At 31.3% G+C, this 12,927-nt stretch overlaps 1 protein-coding gene across 1 annotated transcript; it reads left to right on the top strand.

Moving 5' to 3' along the window:
* The first annotated feature begins 10,941 nt into the window (after positions 1-10,941).
* On the top strand, positions 10,942-12,252 carry LOC126701085 (paired amphipathic helix protein Sin3-like 2). Its single transcript, XM_050399224.1, has one exon. It carries the CDS (start codon positions 10,942-10,944, stop codon positions 12,250-12,252), a length of 1,311 nt encoding a protein of 436 aa, XP_050255181.1.
* The last annotated feature ends 675 nt before the right edge of the window (positions 12,253-12,927 follow it).

Here is a 12,927-nt window from a genome sequence, read left to right as displayed (position 1 = left end):
TTAGGTATGTAACAACCTTGAGTTCTACCTTTTATTTTATTTATTTTTTTATTTTTTATGTATCACGTTAACTCCCTTTTTTTTTTTAAATGTAATTTTGAAATGTTAACTCCCTTTTTTTTCTTTTTCTTTTTTTTTAAAAAAAAAATGTAATTTTGACATGTTAACTCCCTTTTTTTTTTCTTTTTTCTTTTTTAGATCTCCATTAGTTATTTATTTAAATAGTTGATGATGTGGTGATAAGATTTTAAAGAGTCCATGATAGAATTAAATTCTAAAAAATATTTATCTTTATTCTAAACAATTTTAATAGGATTTTTAGGAAAAATGATCTCATCAAAATTTAAATCAAACACAAACTCTAACAAACTTATGCTATTATCTTTAATAACAAGCACGCTAACTTTGGTTTGTTGATTAAATTTTTTTTATTTATTTTTTATTTAGGTATGTAGCAACCTTGAGTTCTACTTTTTTTTTTATTATTATATTATATATGTATCATGTTAGTTCCCTTTTTTTAAAAATGTAATTTTGAAATGTTAACTCCTTTTTTTTTTCTTTTTTCTTTTTTAAAATGTAATTCTAACACGTTAACTCCCTTTTCTTTTCTTTTTTCTTTTTTTTTTCATCTCCATTAGTTATTTATTTAAATAGTTGATGATGTGGTGATAAGATTTTAAAGAGTCCATGATAGAGTTAAATTCTAAAAAATCTTTATCTTTATTCTGAACAATTTTAATAGGATTTTCAGGAAAAATGATCTCATCAAAATTTAAATCAAACACAAACTCTAACAAACTTATGCAATTATCTTTAATAACACACACGCTAACTTTGATTTGTTGATTAAAGTTTTTTTTTTTTTTTTAAATACTTGGTTTAACCATAATTCTTTTATCTCTCTCAGGTTCACATACGCACAAATTTTTTTGGATTGCATTGAGGAGTCATTGGAACGGAATATTAGATAAGTTTGGGTGAGAGATTTTACAAGAATTATTATATGTATTAAACCTCACATAAAGTGGTTGTTATCTAAGAAATTGTAGTAAAAAAATTTCTTTTGTAATAGAAACTATATTTATCATTTGTATAATTCTATGTCAAATTCAATTTTAATTTTTTATCTTTTTAAATTTCCCTAAAATTTAGCCTTTTATTTTCTTTCAAAATCAAATATGTTAGTGCCTAAGGCAATGTTTGGATAGCGTTGCGTTTTTGCTGAGTTGCGTTTCTGCGCTTTTTTTTTTTTTTTTTTTTTCACGCGTTTTTCCCACAAGCGGCTACTGTTGTGCGTTGCGTTTTTGCTGAGTTGCGTTTCTGCGCTTTTTTTTTTTTTTTTTTTTTCACGCGTTTTTCCCACAAGCGGCTACTGTTCATGCAACAGTAGCCGCAACTTTTGACTGGTCTTTCATGAACAGTGCATCCGTGCACTGTTCATGGACCCACAAATTTCATTTTTTATCAACTTTTTCATTAAAAATGGGTCTCACGGTACTATTCACACATTTAAAAATTATCTCGCTACAGTGTTTTCAGTTTTCAGTTTTCAGTTTCAGCAAAATAAGTTCTATCCAAACAGACCGTAAATATAAGGATATGGATGGAGAAGTTATAGTAGTAGTTTTATAGTAGGAGTCTTTTTTTCCCCCCCAAAATATGGAAGAGATTTAAAAGAAAAAAAAGAGAGAGACTAAAACGTGAATTTGGGTTTAAAAAAAAGGGTGGTCGGGTAGTTTTTAAATGTGGGATAGAAAGTGAGATTTCTTTAAATAGTTCATGGATAGAACATGGGATTTTTTTTTTTAAACGTGTAGTTTTTTTTTTTTTTTTTTTTTTTTTTTTTTTTTTTTTTTATAAACTTTTAAATAAGGATAGGGTCACACCAATTTCCCACCTTAATCTTTTAAATTTTCCTAAAATTTAGTCTTTTATTTTCTTTCAAAATCAGATATGTTAGTGCCTAAATATAAGAATATGGATGAAGAAGTTATAGTAGTGGTTTCATAGTAGAAGTCTTTTTTTTTTTTCGCCCCAAAATATGGAAGAGATTTAAAAGAAAATAGAAGAAGAAGAGGAAAACTTGAATTTGGATGCCGTTCCTACTGCTATGAACTTAAACTACATTTAGTGCACTTTTGTTTAATAAAAAATTTAGAAGAACAACATTGACGAATTTAAATAAAAGTTCATTATTATTCCTATTGGGTTTTTGTTAAACCACCTTTAATAATACTTTATAGTATTTTTTTTTCTTCTCAACAAACAATCATGAAGTTTTTATACAATTGTTTTTCTAGATACTTCTAATCATTAATTCCCAATTGTATTAGCCTTTTGTTAAGGTTAAAGCACCATTTAATACTTTATTTAAAAAAAAAATCTCAAAATACAATTGTGGTTTTATACAATTAACGTGTATCTCTTACAATAAAATTTTCAATTTAAGCTTTTATTTACTTATGTTATTGATGTGTAGTAAATGGCTAAATTTTAGGATTAAAAAAACTACATTTCAGGATTAGACAAAAAATGACAACTGTCATACATAAATTTGAAAAAAAGAACAACATCAACAACACCAAAAAGGAAAAAAACACAAAAAAAAAAAAAAAAGAAAGAAAGAAAGAAAGAAAAAAACATGGATGGGTAGTTACTAAATTTTAGGATCTTTTTAGGAGCATTTTCTTTAACAAAAATCTTATTAATTTACTACTCCATAGAAAATGTTATGTACCTTATAAAATACAATATAAGTATTGACCAACCTCTGAGGACGCGCTCAAAGGCTCTTCTATTTTTTGGATAAAGGTTAATTTAGAGCATTTATTATAATTTGGGATTACTATATTTTCCAATCACAAAAAAATTTAGGGTGTAATGAAAAATTATTTCTCCACACATGATACTTATCACACCCCTAGGTTTTTTTTGTGATTGGAAAATGTAGTAATCTCAAATTATAATAAGTGTTCTAAATTAACATTTACCCAAAAAATAGAAGAGCTCTCGAGTACGCGCGTGAACGTGTGCTCAGAGGCTAGTGTTATTTAAAAATTAAAAACATGTGTTTAAGTTTATGTACCAAATGGATCCTAAACAACTCATTTTCAATTTTTAAACAACATTACACACTTTTTCACCCACACGTATTTCAAAAAACTACAAACAACATTACTCAAACTCCTCTACCAAACGGGCCCTTAAAAACTTTTAAAACCCAAACTCCTGGCCAACAAACTCACATCATACCACCAAGCTACACACTCATACATGTTTTAATATTACATATATATCTATATATCGATTCAGTTCGGTTCGGTCGTGCAGTGAAAAAGAATAAGTCTAGTACCACACATTTTGGTACAACAAATGTAACAACTCGCCACATAGCGAGTTGTGGTTGGTGGAGGGGTGATAGAGTTGTGGCATTTGTTGTGCCAAAATGTGTGCCACTAGACTTACTCGGTGAAAAAATCCAACACCACCACTAAACCGAAAACCAAAAAAATTATATATCTCAAAACAAAACCGAATCGAAGTAACAGAAAACCGACCGAAACTCTAAAATTTCGATTGGTTTCGGTCAGTACAATCAGTTGGTCGGTTATTCCTACACCCCTAGTTGCTTAGGAGAAGTCGATAAAACACTAGTTCCAAGTTCTCCCAACTCAAAAAACAAATTAGTCTACATTATCATGAAAGTGAGCAAGTCATTTTGGAGTTTGATTTGTGTCCTGTCCTCAAAAGAACATTAACAAGCTAGATCCCTTTTTGTAATAAGGCAGTCTTACAAGATTAGATGATAAATCATCTTACTCCATTTTTCAATGTTCAACTCTACCTAAAATTTCACTAGCTTTCATGGCTTCTAATCTAAATGTCCATTCCTACGTCAATACAATATAGTAATTGATGCCACTTGTCCAAGTTTGAATTTTGTTACGCCAACCCCAATAAATTCTAGGGTTTTAAAAAACTAGTCCAAGTAATAAACTAGTCTAAGTAAAATTTTAGTTAGTTCAACTGGTAAAATTTCTTGTCTTGGATTTCAAGTAATAAACTAGTCCAAGTAATAAATAAATAAAAACCTTATAGCCACAAAGAAAGAATTTTTCTAAATGTTTTATAAACTGAGCGAACAACCTTTTATTTATTTTTTTCTTTTTTTGAGAATCTAAGTGAACAACTTAGCACATACTTATTCGGATTAATATGCAGGTTAGCATGTAGATTTGGTTTGCACTTAAATAGCAGTGAACCACCACGCATCATTAATGTGATGATCACTCTATAAGTATAAATGTTTGTAGCACATACTTATTCGGATTAATATGCAGGTTAGCATGTAGATTTGGTTTGCACTTAAATAGCAGTGAACCACCACGCATCATTAATGTGATGATCACTCTATAAGTATAAATGTTTGTGGGATGTGGGGGCAAGAGTCGAGATTCAAGTCTCTAAGAGGAAGACTCACACACATATACACTTAGATTAGACTAGAATAGAATTTATATCTTATAAAAATAAATAAAAATAAGAATTCAGTGAAGACCACTCTTCTAGTGTGTGTGTTTTATATTTATTTATTTATTTTTAACTTTCTTTACTTTATCGTGTAATGCAATGGAAAACAATTGAACTAATATTGTTCATGTCCGAATTCCAAAGGATATGAAATGGTTCTGTAGACCGATTATTAAAAGTTTGCCAAATATTTTGTGGAAATATATAAAAGATTTAACTACATTGTTGCGTTGTGTAACATTGTTAGGTAAATGATAGTCTCAAACCACCACACCACCACCACCACCACCCCCCCCCCCCCCCCCCCCCCCCAAAAAAAGAAAAAAAAGAAAGTAGATCTATATTCTCTGTTGAGAAATATCCAAAACAAAACTGAGAGTTGGAACTTTACTTACCAGTTCATTGTGTAGCATTGCTTCGTAACATGACTTCATGAACTTTGCTACATGTTGTGAAGTTCAAAACTGGGCAAGTTACTTCGATTCACTAAAATGGTTTGATTTCTTAAAGCGTGTTTCATTTCCATCATCTAAAGGCTATCGCATCTAGCTTTTCTAGCCGGAAAAAAAAATAACAGGAGCTAATTATTCAGTAGTCATACATTATACACAAAAAGATTTAATTAGGAAGCAGATTTTTTCTCTCTACCCTTCTCTTTTTCATTAGCAATTCAGAGGCACATATCTCAATACCTTGATTGCTAGAGGAACAATTCTCGGAACAAGGGAAATAAAGAAGAATAGTCGTCAGAACAAAAGTCATTATTTTCTCATTAGGACATCATCTAGAATGTAGCTGCAATCTGATGGAAGGAACCCACCTACATACCTCTAAAATAAACAAAACCATCCACCCCAAATTAAATCTGAAACTAAACGTGGTGTCGAGGTCCAGAAACTTCATAAATTAAACTCCCATTCAAGTGGCAAAAAGAAAAGGGGTTACACAAACTGTGTGCAAAAATACTAAATGGGCTTCTTCATCTTATTTGTCTAATTACAAATGGATGATAAAAATTAATAAATACGGTGTTTATTCTTCACTCATCCTATCCATATCCACTTAAACTTCTTTGTTCTTCTTCTTGTTGCGGATCTAATTTTAAGACCTTGTGTGATCAACTCACTGAGACTTTACAGCACTTGGTTGGTCAGGCTCAGGATGGCCGGTTTACCTTCAAGCTCTTGAACCTTTAACATTATGCTTAATGATTACAGTTGTATAGTTGTCTACCTTTGTCAAAGGTGAGAAAGATAAGGAGTTTTTTGAAGATAAAATATCAGGATGTTTATTCACTCTTAATGGTTTAAATCAATAAATGCAGTGTCTGTCCCTAAAGTTAAGAGCCTGCAGAAGAAACTATTAGAATTCGTGAATGTTATCATCCAAAATATTTTCCTGTAAAATCTGCTCAGTTTCTAAATGAGGATCATTTGGGTTATATTACTAAGATAGAACTTAATTATAGATTTATTCGCAGAATTGTGTGTTAGCACCATGTTAATCTGACATTCTCTATTGTGATTGAATCCTGCTTATAGATGGAAAAGAACCGGAGGAACTCAAAATTGGGAGCAAGGAAAAAGATAAACTTTATAGAGATGAAATGTGCAGGACCGCCAATCTCATAGAGGAAAAAGGTAAACATTTTGCTTGGCAGATTTTTAGGTGGCATTTGTCATTTTTATTGCTAAAGGCTGACAGCTTGCTCCTCCAATGGACTGCTGGTTCATATGGAAAAATGATAAAATATAACCGAATAAATTTAGATCACAGCAATTATAGAAGAACTTCATTAGGCTTTGATTTCACTATCTATTTATTACTTTGGAAGACATTTGAAGTTCAAGCATCAAAGCACCACAAGATTTGCATATGCTAGGTTCACCTTCACGGCTCAAAGAATAATAAAGCAGATGGCCTTTGGAGCTATGCAGTTATAATCAGTTTCGGAAACAAAGCCAAATTCCTTACCATATGATATATACATCTTAAAATCTCCAATTTTTAGAAAGGGTTGCATTGAGGGGTTACAAAACAAAATAATACCACTTTAAACAGGCTTAGACACAGAAAATTACCCCAAAGGACTGAACTTCTGATGGAACCATTGATTTGAGAACTCCCACTTCTAACAAACCCGCCAACAGCAACTTGTGCTTAAGAGTAGAGTTTATCTGTAACAAAATCCTTTTAAAATCTAACAAGTCAAACTAATTTTATATAATCACAAAACTTCAAACTCGTTACCTTATCTGTTTCCCCCATAGTAGACTGAGGATTCTTATGAATTAGGATTGTCCCACCAGGCTTCAACACTCTTTATATTTCCTCAAACAACCAGTCAGTGAGAAATTCAACTGATCTACAGATACAAATAACAGTCTCAAAAGAGGAAGACTCCACGGGCAACTGATCTGTTGTAAGTCAAGACCATAATCGGAAGAGAAATGAGAACAGAATATTTGAATTAGAACTAATATGGAAACATTCTTTAAAAAAAAAAAGAAAAAGAAAAAGGAGGCTTGCATTTAAAAGACCCTCTAAGAAGGTCAGGTAAAAAAATATAATCATGGCACCTAAATAAAAGGGCTAATAGACTTATAAAATTATGTATCTTGTTAGTAGGGGCTTGTAAAACCAAGCTATTTATAATCTGAAATTATACAATAAACAGCACAATGACTTCCCTATAATAAGAAGCATAAGAAACGGCTATAAATAATAATCATGATCCAAAATTTTCTATAATTAAATTAAGAGAAAAATAAATAAGGAATAATATAATTACTGGTTAAGTTTGTGAAAATGAAAGTGTGTTTATATATATATATAAGTTGTTCAACCCAAACATGGCCTTGAATTTCAAAATTATTGTAGGAAAAAAAATATTCTATACTCCCCAGTTATATCTCACTGAGATATCAGGCTGAAGCCACAGAGCTTCTATGCATACACAAAGAGTTCACACAACTTGACTATAAGCTACACAAACTACCTTCATACAATCTATTTCTAACTTCAGAAAGAATGTTGTATATTAAGTTCAGTATTAAATTAAAAAAGGCACATTCTTTTATTGGATAAATAGAAGGGGGAAGAAAGTCACAAATCATAATACACTCCTCCTGATATCATAGAGGTAAATGAAAAGGCATCATACCAATCCCACACGAGAGAGAGAGAGAGAGAGAGAGATGAATGTGTGTATCTTTTCGAGGATATTACTTATATAATATTTTGGTCTAGTGAGTGGCTAGTACCCAGTAATAATAAGAAATAAGTTACACAATCCTAGCAGCAACCTCAATTTGGATGAATAGGCACACAATTAATGCAGTCTAACTCAACTCTCAATGGATCCCCCGATGTTTACATCTATAGAAATATGAATTGCACATAGATCACTGTTACAAAACCCAAAAGAGGCAAGAGAAAGAGAAACATACTCAAAAGAAGATGCTTGAGTAATAATTTTAGGATCACATTGTTCAACCCCTTGAATACCGAGCTCACTCACTGCAGTAGAAACAGTGTTAATTGAGAGAACTGAATCATCTGTAAATGCCAGTAGACTACCCTTCATTGTGGTGATAATGGTATCCTCCATATCAAAATGTAAAATGTCCGGCTGCCCAATCAAATATCAATCTTCCTTTAGCAGTTAAATATCCCATGCTTGCTTAAAAATCGAGTTCCAAAACTGTGCTACATAACTAAATAACTTTGTCAGAGTGCATTTTTTTTCTAAAATTATGCTATTTGGCCAGATAATTGCTAGCATGTTTATTCTTTCCATTATTATAATGGAAAATAGTGCTAGCTTAACATACAACTGATCTATACTCAGATTTTTCTTTTATATTGCAAGCTGAGACATAAACATGATACCTAACACTAACACCCTAGGTAAATACCTTAAGCAGATTGTTTCATTTAGCCATAAATAATCACACATTATCCCAACTATTAACATATGAAACTCAAGAATATAAATGACAGTACATAACTGCAAATTCAAAAACTCTAAATTATAGTGTCACATATTATTTGTGGTAAGTTTTTTTTTTTTTTTTTTTTTTTTAAAGAATACTAAGGGTCTGTTTGGTAATATTGTTTGAACAACAGTTTTCGTTGTTTAAACAATACAACACGTATTTTTACAACACTTTTTCACCCACACATATTTCCACAACACTTAAACAACATTACTAGAAATATTTTACCAAACGGAACCTAAGTATTTTAACACACACATATACTCAAGAAGAGTAGAGAAGTTCTTAAAGAAATTGACAGTGATATATATCCAAAATAGCCTAACTCTTGGATACACAGCACTTATTTTAAATCTCTTTGAATCACACTCATTTTCTAGTGTGGGATTAATTTCCTATTTTTTCTGTTTTAGAATATAATAGATAATAAAGAGATGTACTGTGGCCTAGAAAAAGAAATAAAAAAAAATAAAAAGCTATCAACTCAAGTATTGTTAAAAATGTGACAAATATTGTACATGTGGGCATTACTTTTTTTTAAGTAAAATCACTAATTTATAGCCATTTTTCAAAACCAAAAAAAAAAAAAAAAAAAAAAAATTTATAGAGAGAGAGAGAGAGAGAGACCTTGGTGTGGCCTTTGAGCACAATCTCATTACTAAGCGAAATCTAATACAGATTTTCTTTTTCTTCTTCCTCTGAATCCGAATCACCAAAACTCAACCTTGGTGACAGTCTCGACTTTGGAATGGAAGACATTAGATGATGGATCATGGATCATGGGCCGACCCACACTATTCAAACCAACTATCCATTTTCTCTTGTAAGTCTAGCTCAACCCAATACTCAATACTCTCTATTAAAAACTCATTTCAACTTTAGCCCATTAATCTTTCTATTAGTTTTTTTTTTTTTTTTTTAAATAAAAAGGTTGATGTTAATACTTTCTATTAAGCAACTTGTTTCCAATAAACTTTTTTTTTTTTTTAAGAATCACATTTCTAATAAACTTAATGTAATCATTCACTACATTTTCACAATAATGTCACAACAAATCATAAATGGCAAGTTGTTATTTGCAACTATGGGTGGACAAAAAAGTAATTTAAGTTGTGAATTCAAATTAGAACTAATAACAACTTACCACATATGATTTGTTGTAAAAGTGTTGTGAAAATATTGCGGATGTAGCAACTTTCTTATCACATGTGCTCTGCATGTGCAATGAGGTTTTTTATTTATTTATTTTGAGTTTAATGTAAAATTTGAATTTGAATTTATCTATTGTTAGTGACATTACTGAGGAAGGAATTTTTAAGAAACTAAAATTTAGGATTTAAAATGGAGTAAACTGTTTGTTTGTGTTTGTTAGATTTTAAGAAAAAATGTATCAAACATGTGTCAGATATATTAAAATAGAGAATGTGCTAATTTTTAAGTTTTTTTTTTTTGAATTACAATTTTAACCCCATTTTTTATTTTTTAAGAATAAAGATTATCTAATTAGATTAGGGTATTTTTGAAAATTTTTGAAGTCATAACTAACTTTCTAAATCTTCTTAATATATAAAAATAAAGATTATAATAATTAAAATACTTAAAAATTTGTTTATATAAAAAAAAGGTCATGCTAACGAGTGCCCTTACAGTATTGATTAATAATCCATTTTAGGAAAATTTTGACATCACTTTTATAGGAAATGAAAAAAACATTAATTATATTTTTTTTTCTTTTCCCATAAAAAATTTCTTTAAATGGATTATGGGAAATACTAACGAGTGCTCTTAGGGTATTGGTTAACAATTCATTTTAGGAAAGTTTTGACATAATTTTTTTGAGAAATGAAAAAAACTGTCAAAACATTAATTACTTTTTTTTTTCCTATAAAAACTTTCTTTAACTGGATTATTAACCAATACCCTCAGGGTACTCATTAGCATGACCCATAGATTATTAACCAATACCTTAAAAGTATTCATTAGCATTTTCCTATAAAAAAAATATAAAAATTTGTTTATATAAAAAATAACTTCGAAATTAAACTCATCAAATTCATAACCACAGCTTATTGCGTCTTAAACTCGTCAAATTCACGCGCGTGCTTAAGTTAAGGCGGTTAACGTTAGATACTGTCTCATCTTAACAACCCTAGTTTTCTCTTTCTTTCTAACTCTTAAGTCCGACTCTCACTCTGACTCTTGCTCTCTTTCCTTGTGCTCCAAGACTTCCAAATTTCTTATATATATTTCACTCTTACCTCTAACCCTAATTCTCATATCCTATAATTTGCAATCTTTCTTTCACTTTCTGAGACTCTCTCTCTTTCCTTGTGCTCTAAGACTTCCATTTATTTTGTCTTCTCTTTTGTGATTATAACTGACCTGTTGGTGATATGATTGCTGGTCAAACATGAAAAACGAATTGGATTTCTGGCTTCAGAAAGCAAGTTCGTTGATTAATAAGGTTCGAACTCGGTTCGCAGATGACGATAGCATTTATGAGTCGTTCTTGGTTTTGCTCAGTTCATACCGTAAGGGTAAGGGTAAAGGGCAACAGGATATGGGTTCGCTTTGTGATCAGATCCACGATCTTTTCAAGGACCACCCTGATTTGTTCCAGGAATTCTTCAGCTTTGTTTCAAATTCGGTTCCTAATGAAACCAGTACCAATAAGTCATGTTCTTTTGACTTGCAAGCTTTGTCCCAGCAAGGAAATTCTCTGTTCAAGAAGATTCAAAGCTGTTTATGTGGGTCGGATTATCATTACAACTACTTTTTGGAGCGTATTCACTGCTACACTTCTGGACATATAGGGCTTGATAGTGTTCTTGGAAGCTGTCCTCTGGGTTTCGTGGATGAATTGCATAATTTTATCAAATATTGTGAGAATTTGGGTGGGTTTCCTGCTCCTCCTGCTGGTGTATTATGTGAGAGTTCATTGGGCTCGGGCCAAAAAAAGCGTAAAGGGTCTCGTTTTTCTACTGGTTGTGGTAGTGGTGAATCTGGTGATGAAGTGAAATCGTCTCATAAAGGCCAACAGTGGCAAAAGTATGGGAGGGATGATAATTTTTGTGGATTTCTCGCTCATGCTCATGCTGTTCCAGCATTATGTGAGAATTCATTGGACTGGGCGCGAAAAAAGTGTAAAGGCTCTCATATGTCTGCTGCTGCTGGTGGTAGTGGTGAAAAAGCAAAACCATCTCATAAAGGCCAACAGAGGCAAAAGCTTATAACTAAGGATGATGAAGACCATGAACCTGACCTCTCTAAGTGTACAAAAGCTACACCTAGTTACTGGATTTCGAATGGCAATTTGGTGTGTGCCAATTTGGATTACTCTATAAAAAGAATCAAAAAAAGCAAGGAGCAGAAAGTTTGCGAGGATTTTGAGGACCTAAAATATGATCGGGATAGGTTCCTAACACCTATACGATCAACAATAGAGTGTGCAGAGTGTTTAATGAATGAGATACAGGGTAAGTCATTGGAGGAGCCTATCATAGTAGAAGACTACTACTTTGGTACAAAGCATATTGAATGCATTGAGACACACTGTAATGTCAAAGGTGATGAGTTACGGGAAAACCCAAGACATGTGTTACCTGGAATTCTTCATTGCCTTCGCCAAAAGCTAGAAGAGTTTAAGAAGGAACAAGGGTCTGTTACATTCAAAAATTACTGTATCTCTACGGGAAATATGAGATATAGTTTGAAGAAGTAGATTGCATATGATTGTTATGTATCTCTTTGTTTTTGTTTCAGTTAGATATCTTGTAAAATATTTTTTCAAGTGAATAAAATTTTTAGATGTGAATGATCAATCTGACAATATGCAAATTTATGTATTTTAAGTACTGTTAATACATTGTGTTATGATTAAATGCTTATTGTTTAATGACGGATAGGAGGAATCCAGCTGGAAAAATTGCAGGTGGCTAAAAACGGAATTATAAACTAACTATATGTCCTTTCGCCTGATGTTCTTTGTGAAACGATTGCACATGAAGTTGCCATCAGTTTAATCCCTGTTTCTTATCTGCTACTTTAAGAAACAGAAGAGTTTTGATGTTAGCCAAATTATTACTCTATTAATAATTGACTGTTTCCTTTTTCCTTTTTTCTTTTTTTATTATTTATGATTGTTGAAATCTGAGCTGCCAATTTATATGCATGATTACTTGTGGCCATATATGTGACTTAAATGTTCATGCAATAATTTGTTGGGTACCAATTTTAAATTTTGCACAAGCTTAGACAATGTTTTAGAGGTTTATATATTCAAGTTAAGTTATGATTTTGTCACAATTGCTGATTGAGTTACTGACATTGTATGCTATCAGCTTAAATGAGTTTGACATGGTACTCAAAACATCTATGTGTGTTAAATCTGTTGATT

The sequence above is a fragment of the Quercus robur genome, chromosome 9 (genome assembly GCF_932294415.1).
Source record: "Quercus robur chromosome 9, dhQueRobu3.1, whole genome shotgun sequence".
Taxonomy (NCBI): Eukaryota; Viridiplantae; Streptophyta; class Magnoliopsida; order Fagales; family Fagaceae; genus Quercus; species Quercus robur.
Note: the sequence above shows the minus strand (reverse complement) of the source record. Positions and strands in the feature narration are given on the sequence as shown.

Bases quoted from the DNA above. Each gene is read 5' to 3' on its own strand.
- LOC126701085 (XM_050399224.1), top strand. From the start codon at position 10,942: ATGAAAAACGAATTGGATTTCTGGCTTCAGAAAGCAAGTTCGTTGATT.